The sequence below is a fragment of the Scyliorhinus torazame genome, chromosome X (genome assembly GCF_047496885.1).
Source record: "Scyliorhinus torazame isolate Kashiwa2021f chromosome X, sScyTor2.1, whole genome shotgun sequence".
NCBI classification, from domain to species: domain Eukaryota; kingdom Metazoa; phylum Chordata; class Chondrichthyes; order Carcharhiniformes; family Scyliorhinidae; genus Scyliorhinus; species Scyliorhinus torazame.
In genome coordinates, this window is record NC_092738.1 from 33,821,918 (window position 1) to 33,839,070 (window position 17,153).

Genomic DNA, 17,153 nt, shown 5'->3' on the forward strand with positions numbered 1-17,153 from the left:
TTGTTCGACACCCCTGGTGACCCAGGCCTTCACAAAACGGCAGGCACCGTTTCTGATGAATGTGGATGAGACAACAAATAGTCAGTGATGGTCGATCTCGGAGAGTTCGTTCTGCTGAAGAAATGGAAAAGCAGGCGATCTCTACATGTGTGGTGCCAGTCCTGGATCACTGCTGCCCTCTGCTGGTTCTCATATGACATGCCTGACCGAGAGTGCACAGACCTTCTTCACCATTGTATCTCTTTCACTGGGGGAGGATTACCAGGTGGGTGAAGAGGATCGAAGAGGGCGAATTACCCCTCCAACCCCACCCAGGACAGTTGATTTGACATCTCCTGGTGGCCACTTCCTGGGGCCTGCTTGTACGGGTAGTTGTGAGGCATTTCAGGAAGGACGAAGAATTAACGTGAGTCAAAAAGAAATCGCTGAACGTGAAGCATTTATTTTCTCTTATTAAATACAAAATGTAACAATGGAAGAGGAGATGATGCGCGTGTATACAATTCCGTAATCCACATACCCCCAATATACAGAGAGAAAATACAATGAGCTACTTATCGGCAGTTATCCCACTTTCCCACAACTCAACAGTGTGTGTGTGTGTGTGTGTGGGGGGGGGGGGCATTTCAGCTGATGCCAAGGTGGGCAGGTGCCAACAGTGTCAATGGGTACCTGGACCTAACCATCTGGAAGGTTGGGGGTGACCAGAATAACGTCATCTCCCTCCCCCTGACCTCATTGCGTCCCAGTCTCGAACCTTCCCTCTTGTCGATCATACCTAGTCTCTGAAACCTGCCCAACTTGATTTTACGCTCACGACTAAGAAATAAAACCAGACAGAAAGGAATGATAAGAAATCCTGAAATGCAGGAGAGCATCAAAATGTTACTTCACCTTTGACCCTTAAGAGAGGCTAACTGTCTATTTTAAATTTGGTTTATTCCGATTAACTTTATTACCAAGCAAACAAGTCGTTAATTCCATTTTACTCCAGTGAATTAAACCCTTTCACCATCACTCCCATTATTATATTATATATTAATCCCAATTAAATAAATCATTACTAATTTTATTTGGTGATAATATAATTTCATATCCACCTCTCATTGACCTATGTACAATAAATTCTGATGGGACTTTGCATTCACTCCCCTGTGAATAATTCCAGTTCACCAAGTTCAATTCTGTTCTCACGCATACAGAGCCGTTGATCGATTCAGTGAATAGAAGATTTGCCCATTAAAAGTTTCCAATTACTTGACTTTCCACAGCTTATATTTGATACAATCTGTCCAGGATCCATCGTGCAAACTTGCCGTACTTCCAGATGATCTGATCACAAGTGTTGAATACCGAAGACTCCAATTTCTGTTGAGTTGCAGGAGTTCGAATTAACTGAGATGGCTATGGTGCAAATCTTACAAGTGATCAATGGTTCTCATGTGGACATTGCATTTCTTGAAGGTAGTATGCATTTAGTGAATGAATATTGAATCGCATTACTGGTCGGTGTTTTAGATACCTTCCTAAAGGAACATTGAAGTAAATTCTCCTCACATTTAGCAAAAAGATATTACCCCTGTCAGTTAAATGGAAGCTTTCGGTGAACATGCTATTAGTTAATTGACCCAAAAGCATGCAAGCTCATTCCTCAAAGATACTTTGGCAATTTTTCAATGTCAGCCCCAGTATCACAATAGTGTCAGAACAATAAGCATATCATAATGTTTAACTTTGCGATGCCCACAATTCCTTGAATTTGGATAGTTTGAAGGAGCTATACTTGCATGCTAAAGCGTCTGTTGAACCAAATTGTGTACCCAGGAAAGGGAGAGACAGGATGAAGAACCTGGCCGATTAAGGGAGGGGGTGTCACACGTCGAGGGTGCCACACGTCAAAGAGCATCGCCCCCAAGAAACCGCGCACGCAAGGGTCCAACAGACAGAAACGTTTTGGCGAATTGGAAGAATATCTTCGATTTGAATGCATTGAGGAATCCCCATAATTTGAAGAGTCCAATACGATGAGCTGGTTGACCATTTACAGAATCTGACTGAAGAGTCGGTCTTGGCAACCTCACTTTTTGGATCCAGTCGATTTTGCGGATGGGCCCATCAACATTGGTGATTGGTTTTTGTGAGTTATCTGAATCTGGAGGAGAGACAGGACAAGAGAACATCCAACACGGTTATTTATATGGTGCAGAAACCAAAAGATCAGAGAATCCCGACAGTGTAGAAGGAGGCCATTCTACCCATCGAGTCTGCACCAACCCTCTGAAAGAGCACCACATCTCGACACATGCCCCACCCTATCCCCATAACTCAATAACCCCACCTAACTTTTGGACACTAAGGAACAATTTATCATGGTCAATCCACCCAACCTGCACATCTTTGGACACTAAGGGACAATTTAACATGGCCAATCCACCTAACCTGTACATCTTTGGACACTAAGGGACAATTTAATCGTTGCCAATCCACCTAACCTGCACATCTTTGGACACTAAGGGACAATTTAACATGGCCAATCCACCTAACCTGCACATCTTTGGACACTAAGGGACAATTTATCATGGCCAATCCACCTAACCTGTTCATCTTTGGACACTAAGGGACAATTTAACATGGCCAATCCACCTAAACTGCACATCTTTGGACACTAAGGGACAATTTAACATGGCCAATCCACCTAACCTGCACATCTTTGGACACGAAGGGGCAATTTATCATGGCCAATCCACCTAACCTGCACATCTTTGGACTGTGGGAGGAAACCGGAGCACCCGGAGGAAACCCACACAGACACGGGCAGAAAGTGCAAACTCCACACAGGTAGTCACCCAAGAGAGTCCGTGAGCAGGTTATTGCTGAGTAAGTGCCGCTTGACAGCACTGTTGATGATTTCTTCCATCACTTTGCTGGTGATGGAGAGTAGACTGATGGGGCGGTAATTGGCTGGGTTGGATTTGTCCCGTTTTCGGTTTACAGGACACTCCTGAGCAATTTTCTACATTGCTGGGTAGATGCCAGTGTTGTAGCTGTACTGGAACAGTTTGGCTAGGGGTGCGGCAAGTTCTGGAGCACAAGTCTTCAATACTATTGCTGGGATATTGTCAGAGTCCGCAGCCGTTTCTTAATATCATGTGGAGTGAATCGTATTGGCTGAAGACTGACATCTGTGATGCTGGGGACCTCCGGAGGAGACTGAGATGGATCATCCATTCGGCACTTCTGGCTGAAGATTGTTGTGAATGCTTCAGCCTTGTCCTTTTCACAGATGTGCTGGGCTCCTCCATCATTGAGGATGGGGATATTTGTAGAGCCTCCTCCTCCAGTGAGTTGTTTAATTGTCGAACACCATTCACGGCTGGATGTGGCAGGACTGCAGAGCTTGGATCTGATCTGTTCATTGTGGAATCGCTTAGCTCTGTCTATTACTTGCTGCTTATGCTGTTTGGTACACAAGTAGTTCTGTGTTGTAGCTTCACCAGGGTGACACCTCATTTTTCGGTCTGCCTGATGTTGCTCCTGCCATGCTCTCCTGCACTATTCACTGAACCAGGGGTGATCCCCTGGCTGGGTGGTAATGGTAGAGTGGGTGATATGCCGGGCCATGAGGTTACAGATTGGGGTTGAATACAATTCTGCTGCTGCTGATGGCCCACAGTGCCTGGTGGATGCCCAGTCTGGAGTTGCTGGATCTGTTCGAAGTCTATCCCATTTAACACGGTGGTCGTGCCACGCAACACGATGGAGGGCCTCCTCAATGTGAAGACGGGACTTCATCTCTACAAGGACTATGCGGTGGTCACTTCTACCGATACTCTCATGGACGGACACATCTGCAGCAGGCAGGTTGGTGAGGAAGAGGTCAAGTATGTTTTTCCCTCTTCCTGATTCCCTCACTACCTGTTGCAGTCCCAGTCTAGCAGGGATGTCCTTCAGTACCCGGCCAGCTCGGTCTGTGGTGGTACTACTGACCACCCTTGGTGATGGACATTGACCCCACCCAGAGTACATTCTGCACCCTTGCCACCCTCAGTGCTTCCTCCAAGTGGTGTTCAACATGGAGGATCACTGATTCATCAGCTGATGGTGGCCGGTACGTGGCAATCAGCAGGAGGTTTCTTGCCCATGTTCAACCTGAAGCCAGGAGACTTCATGGGGTCCAGAGTCGATGTTGAGGACTCCCAGGGCGACTCCCTCCCGTCTGTATACCACTGTGCCAACTCCTCTGCTGGGTCTGTCCTGCCAGTGAAACAGGGTATACCCAGGGATGGTGATAATGGTGTCTGGGACATTGTCTATCCCAGTGGAAGGGGACAAAATCATCCGCCAGTGGAACGGGACCTAATCATCTGCCAGTGGAACGGGACCTAATCATCTGCCAGTGGAACGGGACCTAATCATCTGCCAGTGAAACGGGACCTAATCATCTTCCAGTGGAACGGGACCCATCATTGGCCAGTGGAACAGAATCTATCATCTGCCAGTGGAACGGGACCCATCATTGGCCAGTGGAACAGAATCTATCATCTGCCAGTGGAACGGGACCCATCATTGGCCAGTGGAACAGAATCTATCATCTGCCAGTGGAACGGGACCCATCATTGGCCAGTGGAACAGAATCTATCATCTGCCAGTGGAACGGGACCCATCATTGGCCAGTGGAACAGAATCTATCATCTGCCAGTGGAACGGGACCCATCATTGGCCAGTGGAACAGAATCTATCATCTGCCAGTGGAACGGGACCCATCATTGGCCAGTGGAACAGAATCTATCATCTGCCAGTGGAACGGGACCCATCATTGGCCAGTGGAACAGAATCTATCATCTGCCAGTGGAACAGAATCTATCATCTGCCAGTGGAACATCTCCTCGTGCCATCACTCCTTGCTCTGGTCTACACCATGGCTTACTGGGTCATTTGTAACTGGGACATGTCTTCCTGCGGTGGTCTTCTGAACTGTGACTTACCGTACAGGGTGGCTGCAGCCATGGCTCTCCGTCAATCTGCATCGGCAGCAATCGCTTTGTCCTGAGGGAGAAGCAAAATGATGGAAACGTGTGAGCGATGAGGAGGCGTTTAGTTCCACTTAACATGGCGGCCATTTGACTTCAGTCACAACATTCTCCCCATTTCTGTTACCTGATAATGATGTCAGAGCATTGCGCCAACCGTTTCCCAGCATTCTTCAATCCTGCGTAAATCTGTCCCATTTCAATCACCCCTTCCAGTCCCACCACTTCCAATAGTTTATCACTCAACTCTGCAAAGAAACATATTGCAACAATTCTTTTACCAGGATCAAACAAAGCCCTTCTGAACATTAAACCTCGAAACTTATACAACTGCCGTGACATTTCGGAGTGGATAATCTTGAGGGCGATATCTGGTCGGCAACTCTTGTGGCGAAGGCAGTCCTGGACGATTGACAATACAATGTTCTGACCACGTGACATGATCATGTAACAACTGACTACACATGACCTCGACAAACGGTGCTGGGATAAGTCTCCAGGCCAAATTAGTCTCTGGGACCTGCTGGCCTGCACCCTGGGGGATTAAAGGAGGTGGCAGCGGAGATAGTGGATGCATTGGTTATAATATTTCAAAATTCCTTGGATTCTGGAAAGGTCCCAGTGGATTGAAAACATGCTAATGTGACGCCCCTATTCTAAAAGGGAGAGAGGCAAAAAGTAGGAAACTTTTGACCGGTTAGCTTGACCTCTGTGGTGGGGAAGTTGCTGGAATCAATCATTAAGGAGGAGATGAACATTTGGAAAGACCAAGCTCAATCCACCATCGTCAGCGCGGTTTTATGAAGGGTAAGTCATACTTGACAAACTTGCTCGAGTTCTTTGAGGACGTAACCAGCAAGGTGGATAATGGGGAACCTGTGGATGTGGTATACCTAGACTGCCAGAAGGCATTTGACAAGGTGCCGCATAACAGACTGATCCAGAAGGTGAGATCGCAGGGGATTGGGGTAGAGTACTAGATTGGATTGAGGATTGGCTGACTGACAGAAAGCAGAGGGTCTGGATAAATGGGTCCTTCTCTGGCTGGCGAACTGTAACCAATGGGGTGCCGCAGGGGTCAGTCCTCGAACCTCAACTGTTTACAATTTATATAAATGATCTGCCAGCAGGGATAGAGCGTAACACAGCAAAATTTGTGGATGATACTAAAATAGGTGGGAAAGCAGGCAGTGAAGAAGAGATAAAGATTTTACAGACGGGTATGAATAGGCTAGGAGATTGGGCCAAGGTTTGGCAGATGGAGTTTAATAAGGAGAAGTGTGAGGTTATCTAATTTGACCGAAAAAATAGTCACTTTGTGAGGTATCTGGAGGATGCCACATTCAGGGAGAAAAGGACAACTCTAGTCACCCACATGATTTGGTGTTTTAAAGTAGGTTGTGACTGTGTTAGGATCTCGGACCAGATCCCAACATCTGTTCGGATCATGGGCCAGACACCTAATTGGTTGGGCCATTGGAGAGAGAACTCAGCTCACTGACCTTTCCTAGTAAGTGACCGACTTTGTTCAGTCTTTCAGCCTCAGAGCTGCTTCTTAACTAGTCAAAGGTTTGCAAACTCTTTGGTCAACTGTTCTGCAAGACCATTCCCAACGTTGGCACGTATAGCAAGGAATGCCAATGCCCTTTGTCGGAGCAACATGAAGCTATTCAATTAGTTGAGCTGCTCTGCCATTCAATGAGAACATGGTTGATTGGCACCTCAACTCCATTGACCCACCTTTGTTTCATGTGCCTTGGTACTGTTACCTGACCAAAGAGGCTTGCAAGTCCGGCTCTCAAAACCCCACAGCTTTGAGAGGGAGACTGCTCCAGATTTCCAGTCGGCCTCTTATCAAACAATGCTTTTTCAGAATTTTTAAAAATTCATTTATGGAATGTAGGTTAGATCAGCATTTGTTGCCCATCCCTAATTGCCCCTTGAGAAGGTGGGGGTGAGCTGCCTTCTTGAACCGCTGCAGTCCCGGAGGTGTAGGTACACCCACCGTGCTGTTAGGGAGGGAGTTCCAGGATGTTGCCCCAGCGACAGTGAAGGAACAGCTGATATATTTCCAAGTCAGGATGGTGAGTGACTTGGAGGGGAACCTCCAGGTGGTGGGGGTCCCAGGTATCTGCTGCTCTTGTCCTTCTAGATGGTAGAGGTCGTGGGTTTGGAAGGTGCTGTCTGAGGAACCTTGGTGAGTTGCTGCAGTGCATCTTGTAGATGGTACACACTGGAGCCACTGTGCACTAATGATGGAGGGTGTGGATGTTGAAGGTGGTGGATGGGGTTGCAATTAAGCGGGGCTGCTTTGTCCCGGATGGTGTTGAGCTTCTTGAGTGTTGTTGGAGCTGCGCTCATCCAGGCAAGTGGAGAGTATTCCATTAAAATAATAATCTCATTTGTCACAAGTCGGCTTACATTAACACTGCAATGAAGTTACTGTGAGAATCCCCTCGTCGCCACATTCCGGCGCCTGTTCGGGTCACAGAGGGAGAATTCAGAATGTCCAATTCACCTAACAGCACGTCTTTCAGGAATTGTGGGAGGAAACCGGAGCACCCGGAGGAAACCCACGCAGACACGGGGAGAACGTGCAGACTCCGCACAGACAGTGACCCAAGCCGGGAATCGAACCTGGGACCCTGGAGCTGTGAAGCAACAGTGCTAACCACTGTGCTACAGTGCCACCCTGACTTGTGCCTTGTAGATGGTGGACAGGCTTTGGGGGGTCAGGAGGTGAGTTACTCACCGCAGGATTCCCAGTCTCTGACCTGCTCTGGTAGCCACAGTATTAATGTGTCTGGGTCCAGTTCAGTTTCTGATCAATGGTAACCCCCAGGATGGTAATGTCACTGAATGTTAAGGGGCGATGGTTAGATCCTCTCTTGTAGGAGATGGTCATTGTCTGGCACTTGTGTGGTGTGAATGTAACTTGCCGCTTGTCAGACCCGAGCCTGGATATTGTCCACTTGCTGCATTTGGACAGGGACTGCTTCAGTATCTGAGGAGTGGCGAATGGTGCTGAATACTGTGCTTCCTGACTTCACTCTTGAACAGCCCTCGCTCTCTATTTCCCTGCCAGAGAAAATAGCTCATAGGAACAGGAGGAGGCCATTCAGCCCCTCAAACCTGTCCCGGCATTTAATGAGATCATGGCTGATCTGTGACCGAACTCCATATAACAGCCTTTAGAACACAGAACATAGAAAAATACCTCACAGAACAGGCCCTTCGGCCCACGATGTTGTGCCGAACCTTTGTCCTAGATTAATCATAGATTATCATTGAATTTACAGTGCAGAAGGAGGCCATTCGGCCCCCTGAGTCTGCACCGGCTCTTGGAAAGAGCACCCTACCTAAAGTCAACACCTCCACCCAACACCAAGGGCAATTTTGGACACTAAGGGCCTTTGGCTCAGATCCCTGAATATCTTTGCTAAACAAAAATCCATCTATCTCAGATTTAACATTAACAACTGTTCCAGCTTCAGCTGCTGTTTGTGGGAGAGAGTTCCAAACCTCTATCACCCTCTGATAAATCGGCAACAGTTTATTTTTATCTGCCCTGTCTTTTCCTGTTAATATCTTGAATACTTCAATCAGATGACCCTTAACCTTCGAGATTCTAGTGAAAACAGGTCTAATTTGTATAATCGATCGTCATAACTTAACCCGTGTAATCTAGATATCATTCTTTTAAACCAACCTTGCACTCCGTCCGAGGCCAAGATATTTTCATTTCTTTGTATCGGCTCCATTAAATCCCTGAAACATTTTAAACATAGTGCAAGATCCAGGTTGCCACGGTTACCCACCTTGTGTGCACGATTTGAGGGCCTCGGAGTCAGTTATTGCCGCATAGGTTTTGTTTAGCAGGGCCTTGTTCTCTCCTTTCTTGTTTTCGCCCCATAGGTTTGAACCCCCGTGCATGCTGGGAATGTTGAGGATGGCGATCCCCTCCAGGGATAGATTGCTCAGGTCTAAAAGGCTCCCGCAGCACTGCGTAAAGAAAAGAAATCAAAGATCAGCCTCTGATCTCCATTCCAAAATGTCCCGGGGTCGGGGAGAGCATCTGCAACAATTGAATAGCCCCTTCTCATCTGAAGCAAGAGAGGGCCCCGAGGTTGCTCGAGGCCTACCCGATGCAATTTTTCAGTCAGGCATTAGTCGACCAGTTCCTACAAAGGGTTGCTGGAGGCCACTCCAAATATCCCGCAGAAAACAAATTGTTGGCAGGGTGTTTCTGGGGGATCCCCAGAAACACTCGGTCCCATTCTCTTCCCCCCCCCCCTGCCAAGATGGCGAAACAAACCAGATTGTGGAGTCAAGAGTAGAAATTATATCGCTAGTCGTTTCGGTCTGGGAGCCCCAACCCTTCCTGGACCAGTGAGCACCAGCAAACCAGCAGCAACATTCACGCTGTGCTGGACAGGATCGATCGCACTCACTTCTATCTCCAAAACCTCCTGCAGGTTCTTGCACGTAGCAGAGACTGTTTCCGAGGTCGCAAACTCAAAATACCACAGCTTATTCTTCATCCTTTCAAAAGAGAAAATGACAGTTTGGATCAGATTTTCATTTTCATTTCATTTCATTTCATTTCATTTGAGGTTTGCAGGAGCGATTTCATAAACGTACAGCGACTGGGTATTCTGTGTGACTGAGATGCTATTTCTTTGTGGGCATTTCTTTCAGGGGATGAGTTTGTGAGTAAAGGGAGGGAAATTGCCTGGCCAGTTGGGGCTTCAATGCACAGCGTCAGGCGAACATCCCAGTCTCCGAGTCAGAAGGTGCAGTCTTCAAACTCTATCCCACATGGTCTCTGTGAGTGGACATGGGAGCTGTGACTCTGGATTGATGTCCTGGGAATACTCGTGGCGGAGGGCTGTAGCGGCCATCTTAGCCAGTAGAAAGATGGTGACAACCATGAAGATGGTTCTGGCCCTGAAGGTGGTCACGGCCATGAAGGGCATGGAGGCGGTGATGGCCATGGGGGTGGTTATGGCCATGGTTCGGGGCCATGGGGGCGGTTCGGGGCCATGGGGGCGGTTCGGGGCCATGGGGGCGGTTCGGGGCCATGGGGGCGGTTCGGGGCCATGGGGGCGGTTCGGGGCCATGGGGGCGGTTCGGGGCCATGGGGGCGGTTAGGGGCCATGGGGGCGGTTAGGGGCCATGGGGGCGGTTAGGGGCCATGGGGGCGGTTAGGGGCCATGGGGGCGGTTAGGGGCCATGGGGGCGGTTAGGGGCCATGGGGGCGGTTAGGGGCCATGGGGGCGGTTAGGGGCCATGGGGGTGGTTATGGCCATGGTTCGGGGCCATGGGGGCGGTTAGGGGCCATGGGGGCGGTTAGGGGCCATGGGGGCGGTTAGGGGCCATGGGGGCGGTTAGGGGCCATGGGGGCGGTTAGGGGCCATGGGGGCGGTTAGGGGCCATGGGGGCGGTTAGGGGCCATGGGGGCGGTTAGGGGCCATGGGGGCGGTTAGGGGCCATGGGGGCGGTTAGGGGCATGGGGGCGGTTAGGGACATGGAGGCGGTTAGGGGACATGGAGGCGGTTAGGGGCCATGGTGGTGGTTAGGGCCATGGAGGTGGTTAGGGGCATGGAGGCGGTTAGGGCCATGGAGGCGGTTAGGGCCATGGAGGCGGTTAGGGCCATGGAGGCGGTTAGGGCCATGGAGGCGGTTAGGGGCATGGAGGTGGTTATGGCCATGGAGGTGGTTATGGCCATGGAGGTGGTTATGGCCATGGAGGTGGTTAGGGCCATGGGGGTGGTTATGGCCATGGGGGTGGTTATGGCCATGGGGGTGGTTATGGCCATGGGGGTGGTTATGGCCATGGAGGTGGTTATGGCCATGGGGGTGGTTATGGCCATGGGGGTGGTTATGGCCATGGGGGTGGTTATGGCCATGGGGGTGGTTATGGCCATGGGGGCGGTTAGGGGCATGGAGGCGGTTAGGGGCCATTGTGGTGGTTAGGGCCATGGAGGTGGTTATGGCCATGGGGGCGGTTATGGCCATGGGGGTGGTTATGGCCATGGAGGTGGTTATGGCCATGGGGGTGGTTATGGCCATGGGGGTGGTTATGGCCATGGGGGTGGTTATGGCCATGGGGGTGGTTATGGCCATGGGGGTGGTTATGGCCATGGGGGTGATTATGGTCTGTCAGAATGTTCACTACGTCACGATATATGCTCAGGAGACTCGAGAAGGTAAATCTAAACGACAATTTATTTTCTGCCAAAAGAAAAGGCTGCAATGTGGCAGATCGCACACAGGTCCCAACCGGGACTACCCATCATGTCGGTCCTGGTCCAGGCCGGTTTAATGAGGTGATTTGTACGAGCCCCAGCGGATGGGCCTCAGCCCCACAGCGGGGGAGCTTGTATTCTATAAGCCACACGGAGACATCAATCAGGTCGTCCCTGTAGGTCTCAGGAGGGTTACTATAGTCACCGAGGGAAACATGACACAAAACCAGTTCAGGGCTGCGTCCCAGTCTACTCATGTTCTTAATTTGGATGTACACTTGTCCAGAAGTTAGAATTATCCAGATTTGATCAGCCTCCCCCAGCATAACTTGAGTTAATTCTATGCAAGGAGGTCACAAGAGGGCTCGTCCTAAAAGTTCAGAGTTCTCATAGCGGATACCGTCAAATTGACAAGCACTATAGTACACAACGATATTTTAACTCCTGTGACACATTGATTAACTGTTACCAGGGAAACTGGGGACAATCAAGACAGATCAAACTCAAAATAGCCCCCCCCCCCCCCCCACCATTGTCTATTGTTGTAGAAACCCATATGATTCACTAATGCCCTTCAGGGAAGGAAATCTGCCGTCCTTACCCGGTCTGGCCTACATGTGACTCCAGACCCACAGCAATGTGGTTGGCTCTCGAAAATAAAATGCCCTCTGAAATGGCCTCACAAAGCAGGTTCAAGGGCAATTAGGGAGGAGTAATACCAGCCCAGCCCAGCGACACCCAGTGGTGTATAACTGGCACCACAGATTCAACCCACTGTACACATGCGGCACAGTAGCACCCTGTGGTTAGCACTGTTACTTCACAGCGCCAGGGTCCCAGGTTCGATTCCAGGGTCACTGTCTGTGCGGAGTGTGCACGTTCTCCCCGTGTCTGCGTGGGTTTCCTCCGGGTGCTCCGGTTTCCTCCCACAGTCCAAAGACGTGCTATTTGGTGAATTGGACATTCTGAATTCTCCCTCTGTGACCCGAACAGGCGCCGGAATGTGGCGACTAGGGGCTTTCACAGTAACGTCATTGCAGTGTTAATGTAAGCCTACTTGTGACAATAAAGATTATTATTCTATCAAAATGTTTGACGAACCTGCTGTTGAATTTTTCCGGATACTTCTCTCTCATTACATGAAATCGATGAGCGATTGATGCATCCTGTAAGTACAAAAAAGATGTTAGCAATCCGAACCCAGTCCCCAGCCACCTCCATTTCACAACGAGGATCTTACAAACAAGACCACAAATGAACATTCAACTAACCTGGGTGCCGCCAGGGTCACTCAGCTCTTGACCTCATTACAGCCTTCGTTCAAACATGGACACAAGAGCTGAATGCCAGGGGTGAGGTGAGAGTGACTGCACTCGACATCAAGGCAGCATTTGACCGAGTGTGGCATCCAGGAGCCCGAGCTAAACTGGAGCCAATGGGAATCGGGGGGGAAAGCTCTCCGCTGGTTGGGGTCATACCCGGCACAAAGGAAGATGGTTGTGGTGGTTGGAGGTCAATCATCTCAGCTCCAGGACATCACTGCAGGAGTTCCTCAGGGTTGTGTCCTCGGCCCCAACCATCTTCAGCTGCTTCATCAATGACCTTCCTTCCATCATAAGGTCAGAAGTGGGAATGTTTGTGGATGACTGCACAATGTTCAGCACCATTCACGACTCCTCAGATACTGAAGCAGTCCGTGTCCAAATGCAGCGAGACCTGGACAATATCCAGGCTCGGGGCTGACAAGTGGCAAGTTACATTCACACCACACAAGTGCCAGACAATGACCATCTCCTACAAGAGAGGACCGAACCACCGACCCTTGACATTCAATGGCATTACCATTGCTGAATCCCCCACAATCCACATCCTGGGGGTTACCATTGATCAGAAACTGAACCGGACCCAGTCACATTAATACTGTGGCTGTGGGCAACACGGTGGCGCAGTGGTTAGCACTGCTGCCTCACGGCGCTGAGGTCCCAGGTTCGATCCCAGCCCTGGGTCACTGTCTGTGTGGAGTTTGCACATTCTCCCTGTGTCTACGTGTGTTTCACCCCCACAACCCAAAAGATGTGCAGGTTAAAAGCAAATTACTGCGGATGCTGGAATCTGAAACCAGGGCGAAAATGCTGGAAAATCTCAGCAGGTCTGGCAGCATCTGGGAGGGAGAGAAAAGAGCGAATGTTTCGAGTCCCGATGACCGTTTGTCAAAGCTTTGAGGCAACATCCTGGAACTCCCTCCCTAACAGCACAGTGGGTGTACCTACACTACGGGGACTGCAGCGGTTCAAGAAGGCAGCTCACCACCACCTTCTGGAGGGGCAATTAGGGATCCAATGATGCTCATAGCCCAAGAGCAAATGATAAAAAATAATTCTGCTGACCATGACCAACACCTCAGTTCTTGCTCTTCTCTCTCAGCATCTATCTCGGTTTCATTGTCACTCCTTTGGGACATCAGCTTGGCTCAGTGAGTAAAGCACGCTTGCCCCCGAGGGAAAACGTCATGAGTTCATGCCCACCCCAGAGTCTAAACAACACAGTCTGGAATGAGGACACCGTGTAGTATTGAGGGGGCGCTGTACTGTCTGAGGTCTACCCCTTCACATCAGATCGTAAACCTATTGGCGTGTTTGTCAAGTTATAAAGAATCCTGTGCTGTGATTTGAAGAACAGACTGGTGTCCCAGTGTCGTCTCCAACAGATATCATAAAATCCCTACAGTGCAGAAGGAGGCCATTCGGCCCAGCGAGTCTGCACCGACCCTCTGAAAGAGCACCCTACTTAGGGCCAATTCCCCACCCTACCCTGTAACCCCACCTAACCTTCAGATACTAAGAGGCAATTTAACATGGCCAATCCACCTAAGGGGCAATTTAACATGGCCAATCCACCTACCCTGCACATCTTTGGACTGTGGGAGGAAACCGGAGCACCCGGAGGAAACCCACGCAGACACGGGGAGAAAGTGCAAACTCCACGCAGACTGTCTCCCTAGGCCAGAATTGAACCCGGGACCCTGGCGCTGTAAGGCAGCAGTTCTAGCCACTGTGCTACCGTGCCGCCCAAGTCCCTCAACCTGCATTCGCAACAGCACACCCACAGTTTGCAAATGCTGCGTTCCCCTGTGTAACAGTTGTGATTCCGCTAAAAGGGGACTTCATTAGCTGCGATGGTCTGGGGATGTGAGCGAAAGATTTCCTGAATGCTGGCATAAAAATCAGAGGAATGGCCTGTAAGGGCCCACCATGGCGGACGAACCACTTCCTCAGGGCATCTTGGGATGGGCCAAGAAAGGTCATACCCATGACCACCTGCTTCCCAAGGACGAATAAAGCAGAAATAACCCACAACAAAAAAAATAGAATAAACTCATCTGAAAAACGAAAAGGAATCTTCTAGAACTTACCACCCCAATGGAGAAGTAGTTGTTGATGATGCTGTAGGGAACCGGGTCTCCCTTCTCGGGAGCGGAGTCAGTCACCTCAAAGCTCCAGCGATCCAGCAGCATGAGGGAGCCCACCTCAATGTCCTTCAGGACTTTCATTAGCTTCTCGCCTTCGTAACCTGGAACAGGAACAAGAGACGAGGTGGCGAACTGCGACTCAGGCTGATACGGCAACAATGTTCGAAAAGGAGAGTGAGGGGGGGAGTGAAGGATTCTGGGAAGGGAGGAAGCACAGAGCTTGACGTTCTGGCACCAGTGGCAAGGGGCTGGGGGAGGGGGGAGGCGGGGGGGGGGGGGGGGGGGGGGGGGGAAGAGAATGAGTCAGCAGGAAATGGTGTGGCCGGGCTGGAGACGGTTAGGGGAAATAGGGCAGGGGGGGTGAGGAATTTAAACTTGAGGCATTGGAGGGTGGAGAGTCAATGCAGATCAATGAGGACAAGGGTGATGTGAGAGCGGGATTCTGCGTGTTGTGTGCAGCCAAAATGGTGGACAAGCTGCAGTTTGTACCGGGTTGGCAAGAAGAGTGTGGAGTGGATCGTGACATTTGAAAAAAGCCCCCTTTTCAACCAGATTCTTGGTAATCACGGAGGCCCCTATTACAATTGTAATACTTCGTACCTTTCGGAACTTGAGGAAGCCAGTGGTAGTGGAACGAAGATTTATCAAACTAGGTGCAATATTCTGCTCATGGCAGTAACTCTCTCCCAGTCTAGTCTTTGCAAAGAGAACAAAACACACCAGGCCCTGCTTTCCAGCTGGGTGGCCTCCGCTGTACCTGGGAAGCTCGAACTCCACAAATCCCACAGGGAGACGACACTGGTTTCCCCTGTCGGGGTTATAACATTTACAATTCGGTCAGCTTTTGGGTCCCGTCTGAAAAAACGAACACTGACGTGACTGCTGATGTGAAAATGTTATCTTTAACTGAAAGGTAACCGGACAGGTCCAGCATCATACCCGCTAAATACCTCACATCGTCAGCATGGCTTTGTGAAGGGAAGGGGCTGGTTTAGCTCACTGGGCTAAATCGCTGGCTTTTAAAGCAGACCAAGGCAGGCCAGCAGCACGGTTCAATTCCCGTACCAGCCTCCCCGAACAGGCGCCGGAATGTGGCGACTAGGGGCTTTTCACAGTAACTTCATTTGAAGCCTACTTGTGACAATAAGCGATTTTCATTTCATTCTTGCCTTATAAATTTGATTGAATTCTTTGAGGAAGTGACAAGGAGGATGGATGAGGGTAGTGTAGTGGATGCTGTCTACATGGATTTTAGTAAGACATTTGACAAGCTCCCACCTGGCAGACTGGTCAAAAAACTAAAATCCCACGGGATACAGGGTCATGTGACCAATTGGATCCAAAGTTGGCTGAATAACAGGAAACAAAAGGCAATGGTCGATGGCTGCCCTTGTAATTGGAAAGTTGTTTCAAGTGGTGTTCCACAGGGCTCAGTGTTGACCCTTACTGTTTGTGTTATATATTAACGATTTGGATGTGAACGTGGGGGCATGATTGGGATATTTGCAGACGACAGAAAGATTGGCCGAGTGGTGGACAGTGTAGAGGATAGTTATAATCTCAAAAACAATATAGATGGATTAGTGGAGTGAGCGATAAAGTGGCAGATGGAGTTCAACTCGGCTAAGTGTGAGGTAAAGTATGAGAAGGTCAAACAGTTATAGGGAGGACACAATAAATGGGAATATACTAAGAGGGGTAGATGAAGTGAAAGATCTTGGCGTGCGGGTACACAGGACCCTAAAGGCAGCAGTTCAAGTAGACAAGGTTGTTAAGAAAGCAGATGGAATGCTCGCCTTCATTGGCAGAGGTATAGAATATAAAAGTAAGGCTATAAGGTTGGAATTGTATAAAACACTGGTGAGGTCACAACTGGAGTATTGTGTACAGTTCTGGTCACCACATTACAGGAAGGACGTTATTGCTGTGGAGAGAGTGCAGAGGAGGTTTACAAGAATGTTGCCAGGGCTGGAAAAGTGTAGCTACGAGGGGAGATTGGATAGGTTGGGGTTATTTTCCCTGGAACAAAGAAGGCTGAGGGGTGACTTGATTGAGGTTTACAGAATTATGAGGGGTAAAGACAGGGTAGAGTAGACAGGAGGAACCTGTTTCCCTTGGCAGAGAGTTCAAAAACCAGGGGTCAGAGATTCAAGCTAAGTGGCAGGTGTAGAGGGGACACGAGGAAGAACCTTTTTGCGCAGAGGGCAGTGGGAGTCTGGAATTCACTGCCCGAGTTGGGGTGGAGACAGAGACCCTTTTAAACAGTACCTGGATCTGCACCTTAGGCGCTGTAAGATACAGGGCTATGGATCGGGTACAGGAAGGTGGGATTAGAAACGACACCTGCGTGTCCTCGGGCTAGCATGGACAAGATAGGCTGAGGAGCCTCCACCTGTGCTGTAATGT

General features: G+C 49.7%; 1 protein-coding gene across 9 annotated transcripts in view; it reads right to left on the bottom strand.

Moving 5' to 3' along the window:
* Positions 1-421: 421 nt before the first annotated feature.
* The window catches only part of dgkaa (diacylglycerol kinase, alpha a), a 237,164-nt gene continuing 220,432 nt past the window's right edge, over positions 422-17,153 (bottom strand). For all 9 annotated transcript variants that reach the window (XM_072494037.1, XM_072494038.1, XM_072494045.1 and 6 more), the window contains 7 exons: positions 14,691-14,848; positions 12,380-12,444; positions 9,482-9,572; positions 8,849-9,032; positions 5,158-5,278; positions 4,986-5,046; positions 422-2,152 (listed from right to left, as the gene is read on the bottom strand). In XM_072494037.1, the coding sequence (XP_072350138.1) occupies positions 2,078-2,152; positions 4,986-5,046; positions 5,158-5,278; positions 8,849-9,032; positions 9,482-9,572; positions 12,380-12,444; positions 14,691-14,848 (755 nt within the window). In that variant the 3' untranslated portion in view covers positions 422-2,077. The remainder of the gene's footprint in view (positions 2,153-4,985; positions 5,047-5,157; positions 5,279-8,848; positions 9,033-9,481; positions 9,573-12,379; positions 12,445-14,690; positions 14,849-17,153) is intronic.